The 13,790-nt window shown below is 40.9% G+C and overlaps 1 protein-coding gene across 1 annotated transcript; it reads right to left on the reverse strand.

The window, feature by feature from the left end:
• Positions 1 to 4,918: 4,918 nt before the first annotated feature.
• Positions 4,919 to 10,527, reverse strand: LOC140127216 (acrosin-like). The gene is made up of 5 exons (XM_072147628.1): positions 10,359 to 10,527; positions 9,269 to 9,479; positions 6,810 to 7,075; positions 5,269 to 5,414; positions 4,919 to 5,183 (listed from the first exon to the last, which is right to left on the reverse strand). The coding sequence occupies exons 1-5, from the start codon at positions 10,510 to 10,512 to the stop codon at positions 4,986 to 4,988; spliced, it is 975 nt and encodes a 324-aa protein (XP_072003729.1). The 5' UTR covers positions 10,513 to 10,527; the 3' UTR covers positions 4,919 to 4,985.
• Between the last annotated feature and the right edge of the window lie 3,263 nt (positions 10,528 to 13,790).

Here is a 13,790-nt window from a genome sequence, read left to right on the forward strand (position 1 = left end):
CACTTGGTAGCCAGTGATGCTTATACTTGAGTCATCTATCCTGCTGTGAAGCTATGTTTCAGAGAAAGCCATAAGGCAGCTATGTTTATATGGACCTGGTATTCCCTAGGACCAATGACAGTACTGCTGGTTTATATGCCTTGTTCTTAAGCTTAAGTTTCCTGCCAAACCTACACCTCCTAGGTTTCATTCTAATAACAAGTGGAATGGTGACTCTGTATCCTTTACACCACAACTAATGGGTCCATTCTGGGGAGACAGGCAGAGTGGTTGAGTGGTGGACGTGAGTGCCTAGCTGCCCTACATCCGTTCGTTCACATTATCTATGGTGTCTAAAGGTAAGTATTGGTAACACTCACATTTGTATGCTTCTGCTGATAACAGCGTTGCTGGTGTCTTTGCTGTTTGTACTGGTGCTGGTTGGTGCCAATGTTTGAGGTGCTGCTGGTGGTGATGGTGCAGGTTCTGCCCATACTGGTGGTGCTGGTGGTGTTGACGCTGGTGTTGTTGGTACTGGCACAGAAAGGTCCAGGTGTAGGGGTCACACCCAGAGATTTGAGGGGTGGTGATGTTGGGCAGCTGGAGCAGCAATCCATGTGAAAGGCAAACCCAAATAACCAGTGCCCGAAGGTAGAGTATGAAATGTCCTTTCTAAAATTCCCTCTTTTATGTGAATCTCACCCATTTAGCTATAAATAAATCATGAAAATGAGCCAAAAAAAGATATATATTCCTGGAACCTACAAATAGTTTGCACACTTCAGCCACACAACAAAAATTCCACCTTAGCAAAGGCTTATTCAAAACAAGCCTTTGCTAACAGTAACAATTCCCTATCTATACGTGTTCCTGGCTGCCAGGCACCCGCTGTTGCCTCAGCCACCTTGTTGCTGTATGTAACACAGTGTAGACTTCAGATTTCCAGGTGGTGCCATACTTCTGAAATTAAGTTTGTATTGGGCACTAATATATCACGGGGGCCCACACCTGTGGACTATATAAGAGCCCGAGACTGAACCCCGATCTAGTAAGCGTCCCACTGCAAGCCTAGGCTTTCTCCACAGTATACAAATCCAATACAGACTTTAGCAAGGTGTATGCTGACTAAACTAACATGAACAGACTACTCCTGCCTACCACATGTCTTTTTTAACCCTTAGGTTACTCCAGACAAATTCAGGGGTTTTACCAAACAATCTTAAACTGCCTGTATGGCAGACACATGTCTGTCCAAACTACACCTCTCACTTTCTTACAAGATATACATAGGAGATGTGCCTGGATGAAACCTTTACTGTCCAGAAAGACCATCAGAGTAAGCAGAGCCGGTTTTAGACAAAGAGGGGCCCTGTGCACAACTAAAAATGAGGCCCTAAAATAAAAATATTTAATGATCCATCACATTTAGTAAAAATTCTCCCTTTAGCTGGCACATGCTGGCAATAATAGCACTGTGCAGTCTCCACACAGTAATGAGCTTGTAAAGCGGCTGTTGTCGGGATGGAACTCCTTACGTGATGGCGATCTATGGTGTATGGAGTTCCTGATTTTAGTAAAAATGAAGGGAAATCTTACACTATAGATCACTATCATGTAAGTTGTGTGGTTTTTTTAAACCTTAGGTGGCGACTTTTTGACTTGAGAAAGGCTCAGTTTATGTAAGAGTCAAAGTGTTGCCACGTATGGATTAAAAAACCACTGTTTTCTTTAGCTTCATTTTGTGTGCTGCCTTTTTGATTATGGAGCTGCTGTTCCGTGGGGAAGCAGGGGCTCCTTGTACAATATTTAACTCCAAGGAGTTCTGTTCTGGACACTCTAGTCAGTTCTTGAAACAGGACACTGGGGCAGATTTACTTACCCGGTCCATTCGCAATCCAGCGGCGGGTTCTCCAACGCTGATTCGGGTCTTCCGGAGATTCACAAAGGTAGTGCGCCGGTTGTCCAACAGGTGTCGCTGCTGCACTGAAGTCCGTCGGATTTCACTAAGCTATCCTGGGTGCAGGTAAGTGGTGTCAAGCGACACATTTTTAAAAAAAATTCCGTGTTTTTTCCTAATCCGTCGCGTGCTTGCGCCAAAAACCCGGGGCCCTTATTAAATGACCCCCACTGTCTGTTCTATGATGCAAGGACCATACATGGCAGTGTTTAACAGCCCTAATCCTAAAGACCATTATTTACTTTTTGAAATGACGGTATAGATACATAATAATGTAGATTTCCTGGAATTGGAGGGATTTGTTGAGACAACAGATCAGAGTTCTAGACAAATTTAGATCTATCATGAGTAGGACATCACACCCACCCTATGAATTAGTAACTGAAAGAAGAAGTGCCTTCTCTAGACAGTTCTGGTGTTTTAAAATAAAAACAAATGTTTAGAAATTTGTTTCTTCTGACCGCAATTGATTTATTTAATAGTGTAGATGATGTAAGGTAGCTCTTCATGGTCCTTTGAACAAGTGTATGCAGAAATTATCGTATGAAGTCAGGTGCTGGGCCAATATATAGCAATTGCCCAAAGTGGGGATCCTTAACCTCTTAACGCTCAGCGTCCGATATATCGGACGCTGAGCGCAGTGACTTAGCGCTCAGCGTCCGATATATCGGACGCTGAGCTGATGCCGGTTCAGCTCAAGATCTGAGCCGAACCGGCATCGGGAAAGACGGGGTGCCGGCTGTAACTAATAGCCGGCACCCCAGTGTAACACCCGCGATCGGAGTTGTCTCCGATCGCGGGTGCTTAACCCGTTAAATGCCGCGGTCAGCGCGACCGCGGCATCTAACATGTATCTGGGGGATCTTTCCCCCACGATCGGCCCCCCCGAACCGTTTTCGGGGTGCGCCGATCGTTGCTATAGTAACTCTGGGGTCCGATCTGGACCCCAGAGTTACCTGCAAGAATTGCCAGTAAGATGGCGTCTGTGACGTCATCTTACTGGCACAGTGCCAGCCTATGCAAGTGCATAGGCTGACACTGATAATACTCTGCAATACATGAGTATTGCAGAATATTATCATGAAGAAGCAATCAGATGATTGCTTCTTCATGTCCCATGGTATAAAAGTGAAAAAGTAAAAAAAAAAAGTTATTCAATAAAAAAATAAAGTCATAAATCACTAAAAATGCCCCAAACCCCCAAAACATATAAAGAGACATATAACTCAAAAAAAAGTCTAAATCATAACACAAACCCCACATATATAGTATCACCGCGTCCGTAACAACCCGTAGAATAAAAGTAAATCATTATTGAACCCGCACGATAAACGCCGTAAAAAAAAACTGTTATAAACCCTCCAAAAATTATGATTTTTACCTTTTCAATCCCACAAAAAATGCTATAAAGTGTGATCAAAAAACCATATGTACTGCGACATGATACTGGTGCAATGTACAACATGTCCCGCAAAAAACAAGCCATCAACCAGCTCCGTAGCCAAAAAAGTAACAAAGTTATGTCACTTGGAAGACGGCAATACATAAATGATAGATTTTTCCCCACATTAGGGTTTTGTTTGACAAATTTAGTAAAACGTAAGAAAATATATTCATGTTTGGTATCCCCGTAATCGTATCAACCCATAGAATAAAGATAACATGATTATTAGTCTATACGGTGAACACCAAAAAAAAAAGAAGTAAAAAATCCAGTACAGAATTGATGCTTTTCTACTCCTGTCCTCAAAAAACGTTCCTAAATTTTCAACAATAGGTGATACAAACCCCAAAATGGTAACATTGGAAAAAGCATCTCATCCCGCAAAAAAAATGGCATCACATGGCCCCAATAACGAAAAAGCGAAAATTTTATAGCCTTCAAAAGGGGCCAATGAGGAAACTAAAATCCTGGCAGCTGCAGCGCCCTCCTTCCCTTCTGCACCTCGCTGTGCCCCCATAACACAAGTCACAGCCACATGTGGGGGGTCTTTGTACTCAGGAGAAATTGCAGAACAAATTGTATGGTGGGTTTTCTCTTTTTATCTTTTGGAAATGTGTAAATTTTAGGGCTAAATGAACGTATAAGGGAACAATATGACCATTCTAAATTTCACCTCCATTTTGATTCAATTACTATGAAGATCTCAAGGGGTTAACAATCTTCGTAAAAGCTGTTTCTGATAGCTTGAGGGGTGCAGATTTGAAAATGGGTTGGTTATATAGGGGGTTTTGATGCTAAATATGTAAAATTTCATTCCAAACTGTATTTATCCCCAAAATAGTCAATTCTGAAAATCCGGAAAAGCGATATTCTATTTGCAAGCCGCGTGACATCAAAATAAATTATCCAGACATTTCAGAAATTATGAAAATGTAAAGTAGACAAATGGGAAATGTTATTCAGCAACTTATTTAGGTGGTAAATCGATCTGCCTGAAAACGCAATGATTTTGAATTTCGAAAATGGCAAATTTTTCCAAAAATTTATCATATTTTCTTTTTTTTTGTAAATAAATGCAAAACTTATCTGCCAAAATTTACCACTAAAATGAAGTACAACATGTGGGGAAAAAACAATCTCAGAATCGCTTTGATAAGTAACAGTGTTCAAAAGTTATAACCGTATAAAGAGACGCAAGTCAGAATCCAAAAAATCGGGCTGAGCCTTAAGCTACAAAATGGCTGCGTCCTTAAGGGGTTAAACTAGAAACAACAGCTATTATAAAAACACCAAATATATCATCCAGAATAAGGTACTGTAATAAATATGTCAAATTTCTATTGTGTACTCTGTTTACACCGTCAACATTGGTAAATTTACACCAACTTACTGTTACAATAATACATGTATCACCAGTTGTTGTTTCCCTAAGACTCTGGCAGAAAGTTGATACAATTCTATAGTTCATTTGAGCTTTTTTTGATAAGTTCATACCTAAGCCTAAAGTTCAGACCTATACACTAAAAAATACAAAGTAATTATTTTGCACAAATCATATTTATTTTTTGAGGAGGTACATCTTTGGTGGACATATAAAATATGCTTTTAGCTGAATCCGATAGATTTCCTGCTGGCAGGATCAGTTTCAACTTTTTCCAGGATCCAGCTCAGAAAGAACTGTGTGGAGCTATATATTCCGGGGCTTTTAGCCTGTGCACAGCCTGATCCCCAGCTTGTTACTCCAACCACGGAATAAATTTTGTTCCTGGGCTCTTTGCACATCAGTGGTCCTCCACTGTCACCCTATAGGGCAGAAGAGAAACTGTATCAATACTGATGTCTGTAGGTATTTAACTTATCACTAAACATTCCATCTCATGTGCATTACCTGGCAGCTATCAATGCCTCCTTTCTCATATCCTGCACATAGATTGTAGATCCCTACTAGACCGTCATACCACGAACTGCTATTGCAGCGCTGGGGGGGAATCATCTGTACAGCAGCTTCTTGAAGAGTTTCAGATGCTTCTAGGTCTGCAAACATAGGAGTATTGTAACATGATAAAACGCATGAAGGGGTGTCTGTCACCGTGATAAGACACATGGTTAACTGTACAACATGTGTAAGCAATGAGTTTATACTTGCAATGATGTGGCCATAAACAGCTATACTAAGCAGGTATATCAATTGTAGTTTGTGATTTACATGCACTGGCACTTTACTGTTAACTAGTAGTTAACTGTCTAATTTTTACACGGGTACAATTGTGTGTTGAATTGGCTTGGTTTCTATTGTAGGTCCATGATGAGATATGCAGATGAAGCTAATATTTTAAGCTACATAACTCAAGTAATATTTATAACTTTGAGCATATGATACAAACCTAGGGTTCAAAACTCATTCTTAAAGGAAATCTACCATTAAAACCAAACATAAACCATGATAAACCAGGGTGCCATTGTTATAGATCCAACCACTGTCACTGTGGTAATGGCTTCTCATGACCTAATCAGCAGTTTGCCATGGAGACAGATTATGCCCTACCCTTGAAAAAGAGGTTCTGCAAAAGCTGAGGTGTGTATTATATACACTGCCATGTAAACATAATCATAACTAATCTCAGGCGTGTTTGACGTGTACCAGTGAATTCTGCACTTGCAGGACAAGTTGCCCTGGATTAATAGTTCACTTTTCTACAGTCTTACAGGTAGTAGCAGGGATTCTTTCTATTTGTGTCAGTAGTTTTGGAGGGCCAAAACTGCTGACAGATTTCCTTGAACCAATTAACTGCAGAACAAAATGAATGCACCTCTCATTCTGCATGAAGTGAGCATAATTGAATGCCATAAATCTTCATAAAGGCCCTTAATTAAGACCATATACAATGATATAAGGAGCTTCTAACATGGTAATCCTTTTCATGGTTACACATTACAGGATATGGTGAGCTTAGTTAAAGGACATTGCTGTATATTTTAAAGAGCTTACTGAGTTATTCTGCATATTTATATTTCTAAGGCATGTGTTTGCATATTAAGGAGGAATCAACTTCAATATTAATCAATGCGAGCATAATGCCTATGGCATCATATAACTGCTTCTGCATTATAACTTCATTTATTATATCTAGAAGGACTTCTAGATATATACTATCTTGAATTGTTTACTTAAAGGGGTTGTCTGAGAGTTACTAATTAATATGGATAGATCATAAACTGGAGTTCAGCAAAGGTCCAACAACCATCACTTATCAGCAGTTTTTTCGACAGTGTACAAAGCTGGAAGCAGATAACTCCATACTGTATGTAGTGCCTGCTTTACTTCTCTATTTACAGATATCTGCTACTTGTTGTGAGGCCCAGGTGTCAGAGGGCCTCCTATCTCTGCAAGCCATGAAACAGTGAAAAATGAACAGAGACAAAACGTACCATTTTCTTTTAGTACACCCCATCCTGCAATGAAGCAGTCAGTCATGAGAGAAACGTCTGCAGTTTTCTTAGGAAGACATGCCGGTTGTATATATTTGTTGTAGGAGATTGGTTTGTCCAAATATAACAGGGCAATGTCATTGCGCTGTGACTCAGTGTCATACTTTTCATGTTGTATCTTTTTTGCTATTTTTCGGATTTGCACTTCAGATCCAAGTACTGACAGTTTGTGTAGTCCAAATACGAGTCTCCAAGAGTAGAAAGAACTAGAAAAAAAAAAGAAATTCGAACAATGAAAAGAAATATTATGTATGTATTGAAGAAATATGCAGACCGAATGGTCCTTTGTGATTGGCCAGAATCTCCAGGTAATTTTTCTAAAATTTGAGGATTGGTTGACATGGGCAATAAGGGCACATTTTCACTGCAACAGGTTGTCATACATGAGGTGTTGTAAGTACAATAAGAATCAATGTGGCATTTTTGGTGTCTCCAATCCACAATGATCTGACCAGGTTTCACTTATGTTCTCATTGCGCACAAAAAACCCAATAAAGAATTTTAAAGTAATGTAGTACTTTCATTTGCATTCTCTCTCTCTAATATACACTCACCGGCCACTTTATTAGGTACACCATGCCAGTAACGGGTTGGACCCCCTTTTGCCTTCAGAACTGCCTCAATTCTTCGTGGCATAAATTCAACAAGGTGCTGGAAGCATTCCTCAGAGATTTTGGTCCATATTGACATGATGGCATCACACAGTTGCCGCAGATTTGTCGGCTGCACATCCATGATGCGAATCTCCCGTTCCACCACATCCCAAAGATGCTCTATTGGATTGAGATCTGGTGACTGTGGAGGCCACTTGAGTACAGTGAACTCATTGTCATGTTCAAGAAACCAGTCTGAGATGATTCCAGCTTTATGACATGGCGCATTATCCCGCTGAAAGTAGCCATCAGATGTTGGGTACATTGTGGTCATAAAGGGATGGACATGGTCAGCAACAATACTCAGGTAGGTTGTGGCGTTGCAACGATGCTCAATTGGTACCAAGGGGCCCAAAGAGTGCCAAGAAAATATTCCCCACACCATGACACCACCACCACCAGCCTGAACCGTTGATACAAGGCAGGATGGATCCATGCTTTCATGTTGTTGACGCCAAATTCTGACCCTACCATCGGAATGTCGCAGCAGAAATCGAGACTCATCAGACCAGGCAACGTTTTTCCAATCTTCTACTGTCCAATTTCGATGAGCTTGTGCAAATTGTAGCCTCAGTTTCCTGTTCTTAGCTGAAAGGAGTGGCACCCGGTGTGGTCTTCTGCTGCTGTAGCCCATCTGCCTCAAAGTTCGACGTACTGTGCGTTCAGAGATGCTCTTCTGCCTACCTTGGTTGTAACGGGTGGCGATTTGAGTCACTGTTGCCCATTCTCCTCTGACCTCTGGCATCAACAAGGCATATCCGCCCACAGAGCTGCCGCTCACTGGTTCTTTTTCTTTTTCGGACCAGTCTCTGTAAACCCTAGAGATGGTTGTGCGTGAAAATCCCAGTAGATCAGCAGTTTCTGAAATACTCAGACCAGCCCTTCTGGCACCAACAATCATGCCACGTTCAAAGGCACTCAAATCACCTTTCTTCCCCATACTGATGCTCGGTTTGAACTGCAGGAGATTGTCTTGACCATGTCTACATGCCTAAATGCACTGAGTTGCCGCCATGTGATTGGCTGATTAGAAATTAAGTGTTAACGAGCAGTTGGACAGGTGTACCTAATAAAGTGGCCGGTGAGTATATATATATATATATATATATCTTCAGAAATGTGAACCATGAAGGTCTGCAAGAATTCCCTTTATAACCTAGTTAGTTATTCATCTGATGGGCTTCTGTCAGCTCTACCATTGCCTTTGATACCATTTGACTCTTTCTTACTGTATGTTCTGCATTGGGATTTGAGAGAATATTTGTACAGTTAGTGTGTTTCATGAACCGATGAAGCAGTGTTTTCTGCATCTATAGATGTCATGCTGATTGTCAGAAGCTGTTGAGAGCAGATTCCCAGAAGGACAGTTATTTTTTATGTATTATGGTTTATGCTTAGCTGTATTTACTGGGCTTCCTAGTGATATATAAATGATCTGCCTTACTGTATTGTATATGGCAATTCAGTATGCTACATTTGCTGTTGGAAATTACCAGTGGTTGATCAGAATCTTGTTGGAGAGATTTTTTAATCCATTAAATGTATCATATTCACAAATTCCATCCTGAGTGAAGGCCTAATTTCCCAAATTTACATAACAGAGATCACCATGGATTCTGCTGGGTCATATCATTTGACTTTCTGTGAGGAATGGATTATATATGTACCCACACAATAAAAAACTTTGAATGAACCCTAAGACACAACTTATTGTATTAGATTTTAAGTTATGAAGCTGTTTCTTACTCTCCCTTATTCCTGAAGCAGTGGGCAGCTGTCATAATCCATTTAGTGGTCAAGACTGTGGCTCCGCATAACTGTTGAAATGTCGATTCATCAATTGGACGCTGGATGCTGACTAACCATGGCCAGGACCCGGAAGCGGCATCTTTTCCTCCAACAATGCGTGAGCCGACATCATATCCTACCATGGGGCGATTTCCACATGCAAGAGATGCTACAGGAAAGAAGAATTTGACCACTGTGATATTTGCCATTATATTGTGGGAATATGTACAATCATTTATTTTTCATTATCTGCATATCCAAAATATAAGTAAATAATACTAGAGAGAAGAGAACTTTCAGAGATATTGGGGGGCAGTTGTCATGCCTTGTACACCAGTTTTCATTTTTTTGTTACTCTCATACCACGTGGGCAGAATGAATGATCCTGACCCTGTAGAATTTACTATAGGTGGTACCAGGAATTTGTGTACAATTTGTCCTGGAATCAGAGCCTCCAAGTATATCTACCACGATGCACTACAGCAGGCGATGCAACACAGGGGCACAATGTGTCAACTCTCAATAAATTCCCCCCATTGTCTAAATAACTCTAAATAATATTAGAAGTCAGGTGGATTTCTATTTAATTCCTTTCAAATTTACTTTGACTGAGACCATAGCTCAATGGCCCTCTAAAATTGTATACTTACTGGGGTAAGGCAAGCCGTAGGTGAAACCCCAAAAATGGATGAGTAAAATGGTGACATGTAGAAACACCCAGAGATTCATTGTCAAAGTCTGTCTTTACATTCGGTAAGGAGGAAAATAACTGTGACTAGGAGCCTGTGTATAATGTTGGGAGTAGTAGTGCTATGTATTAATATAATATGTGTAATATACTGCAGCTATGTACAATATGAAGACACACAAAAAACTAGTGAAGAGCACAGAGAAGGCGCCTAACAACAAATTTATCTTAAGCCTTGTGCTTTGTACATAGCAGCATGTCAATTATTGCCCATTCATTAGGCCAAGAGACAAGATTTGAAAATTTGAAATAGAGTAATGCTTTTTCAATGCAACATTTTTGGTAAGTTTAGTAACTTACATGTGGACTTGCTGGGAGGGGCTGGAAGGTTGGAGGCATGGTCCACAAAATGGCATAGCAGAATAGTGACGATATGTAGAAACACCTGGAGCTCCATTGCAATTCTCTGTCTTCGTGCAGGGTAAGCAGGAAAAGAACTGTAACTAAGAGCCATGGTAGAATGTTGAAGGTGAAAGAATTGTGATATCATCATGGAATGTATATGTCATACTAATGGAAAGGAGGACCTTAGAAACCATTTCATAGTAACCATTTACATGTTTGTAATAGTACGGCTATGGTTACATATATATACTGTATACACATACACACAGGAGATCAAAATTAGAGAACACACAATGTCCTAAATAAAATATCAAGGTCATTGTGTAAGCCTGTGTGAATTTATCTTAACATGAGTAAAACAGCAGTATTTTGAGCTTATTTTATAAATGTATATATTCTGAAGCAAAATAAACAAAATAAACAAATCCTGTTTAACTGGCAGCCTAATATTTGGACTGAATGCCCAGAATTTAAAGGTTAGACTCTTGCTGGGGAGCATGTTGTGTGGACAAAGGAGAAGTGGTCCACATTTAATTTAAGAGATGAAGGTAAGTTTAATTTATTGGGATCTGTTGGAAAACAGTGGGGCTCATTTACTAAGGGTCCGAACGCCGCACTTTCGGCGGGTTTCCCAAATATTTCCATTTTGCCCTGGGATTTTGCATACGCGATCGGATTTTGGCGCATCGGCGCCGGATTGCATGCAACAGAAATGGGGGGGGGGCGGACCGTCGGACAACACGGCGGGCCGTTGGACATCCAGACGGATTCGGGCAAACCGCAGAATTTAAAAAAGGAATTGTGTCGCAAGATCAAGCACTCACATGCACAGGGAAGAAGCATGTGAACTCCGGCGGACCTCGGCGCAGAAGCAACACATGTAGGAACTCGGACGCATGATCTTAGTCAATCGTGCCGAACCCAAATCCTCGTCGGACAACGCACTGCGGGATTGCGACAGGACCAGGTAAGTAAATCTTATGTTCATTGACAAACTGGAGAAAGACTGAAGTTTGTAAAGAAGTCGGTGATAGGTGGTGGAGAAAGTGTCATTTGGGTAATGTTTTCTGCAGCAGGAGTTGAACCTCTCATACAGCTACATGACAGAGTGAATTCACACATGGTCTACTCCTTGCCTTCATCACTCAACCAGCCAGCCAGCAATTTTCATGCAAGGTAATGTCGCCTTTCCCCCTCTTACCCAATAAATTACCTCTGGAAAATCCTTGGTGACACAGTTATGGCCAAGAAACCCTTGGCAGTCACAGAACCGTGGAAGAGACTGGAAGAGTGGACTGAAATCATTACTGACTAGTGTGCGAGACTAGCCATGTCCTGTGGCACAAATGTGTTAAAGTCATTCAAAACAAAGGTCTGTACACTTACTATGATTTGGCTACTGGTGTAGCCTCCAGAAAATGGACTTATAGACCCACATCTATTAAACCATTTGCAGCAGTATTCTTTCTTACTTTGCGCTGAAAAGAACATGCAAACCGCTTGCTCACACAAAAGGGCACATTAACTAAGGGCTTCGCACAAGTTTTCTGTCGGACTTTGCACATTTTTATTAGTGTTAACTGCTTGCACAGGTATTTAAGAAGTGTCTGCATCAGGCGCAGCCACACTAGGCACCATGCAACACAAATTGTGTGGCATGTTTTGGTGCTCAGTTGGACCATGCGCCGGATTTGTCGGGCCAGTGCAGGGAAGTGACAGATTTGTGATTTCTGGCGCACATTCTTAATGAATCTGTCACACCCTGCATTATACACAGGCAGAACATTTTTAATGCAGTTTGCTACATTCTTAGTAAATGTGCCCCAAAGTGTCGGTGCAAGGTTTGTGTTGCAGCAGTGTATTCAACAAAAAATATGCACCAAAAGGGGCGTGTTAGTGCAATTCTGCAGCATGAACAAAGTGCACCACAAAAAATTAGTGCATCTCGGCACCAGTTTTTGCATTACACACACATATAGCTTTATTAATCAAAGAATAAAAATTGCATTACAAAAGCAAATCCCGTCACAAGTAAGGGGAGCCTATTTTTCTTTCAATTTTATCATCAAAATAATCAAGTGAAATAATAAAATTATAGCATAGATGTTTGGTGCAAATTCCAAATGTGGTGACATAAAAACATATTTGCTTGTGGGCTCAGTTTTTGCAACTTTCACTTTGCGCTCCAAAAGATACGTCTACTTTGGTTCAGTATGATCACAGTGACACCAACTTTATATAGGTTTTATTGTGTTTTAATACACAAAAAATTAATGCAATGTGTAAAAAAAAAATTTTGCATCTTCTGATACATGGAGCTGTGTTAGACAATATTTTTGCAAGATGAGCTGACATTTCATTGCTACCATTTTGAGGACTGTGCAACCTTTTGATCACTTTTTAATATGATTTTATACTATGTGGCGTTTTGGACAAAGTGGCGTTTTGGACACTTTTTTCCGTTCTGGGATTTACCATCAGGAATAACCGTTTTTAGATTTCGATAAATTGGGAATTTTGGGATGCACTGATACCTAACATGGTGATTTTTACTGTATATTTATTTAGTTCTAGGGAAAGTGGGCGATTAGAATTTTTATTTTGTAACTTTATTTTTACTATTTTTTTAGACCCTCTAGGCTCTTTTGCTGGCTGCATCTGGCTCTCAGACAGATGTTTAATAAATAGCGATGGCTGCTGTGTGTCTCTTATCGATTTTACTGCTGCCTATGTCCTTTGTACGACCCAGGTGCCATCGCCGCCATCGTCTAAGCCTGGGTCAAAGAGAAGAGCGTGGGAGCAATGAGGTGCTGGCTGCTGGGAGCACTGGGAAGTGAATATTCATTTTTTTTTTTCCAGTGGCTACCTATCTACTTGGGGGCATGTGCTGTGGCTACCTATATACTGGGAGTATGTGCTGTGGCTACCTATATACTGGGAGTATTTGCTGGGGCTACCTATATGCTTACTGGTATGTGCTGTGGCTACCTATTTACTTGGGTGCATGTGCTGTAGCTACCGATCCACTGGGGGTATGTGCTGGGACCAGGGCCGATTCTAGCATATTTGCTGCCTGAGGCGAATATTAAAATGCTGCCCCCCGCTCCCTGTTAAGTAAATCCTTAAACTTTACTAACAATTAACAACCCTACAGACAGCTCCCTGACACTGTGTGACTGGCTACAGGTTCTGGGAGTCATTACTGGCATCTAGTACCTTATAGATGACAATCTCTTCCATCAGTAGAACTTTATTCCGGGTTCTCCAATCCAAGACGCATCACGGCTGAATTCATGGCCAGATATCTTCAGCTCCGTGCAGCATCTCCACCCGGCGTCCCTAAAAATACCACACTCACTTACAGTATAGTCTCCTGGATAACAACAC

The sequence above is a fragment of the Engystomops pustulosus genome, chromosome 4 (genome assembly GCF_040894005.1).
Source record: "Engystomops pustulosus chromosome 4, aEngPut4.maternal, whole genome shotgun sequence".
NCBI lineage: Eukaryota > Metazoa > Chordata > Amphibia > Anura > Leptodactylidae > Engystomops > Engystomops pustulosus.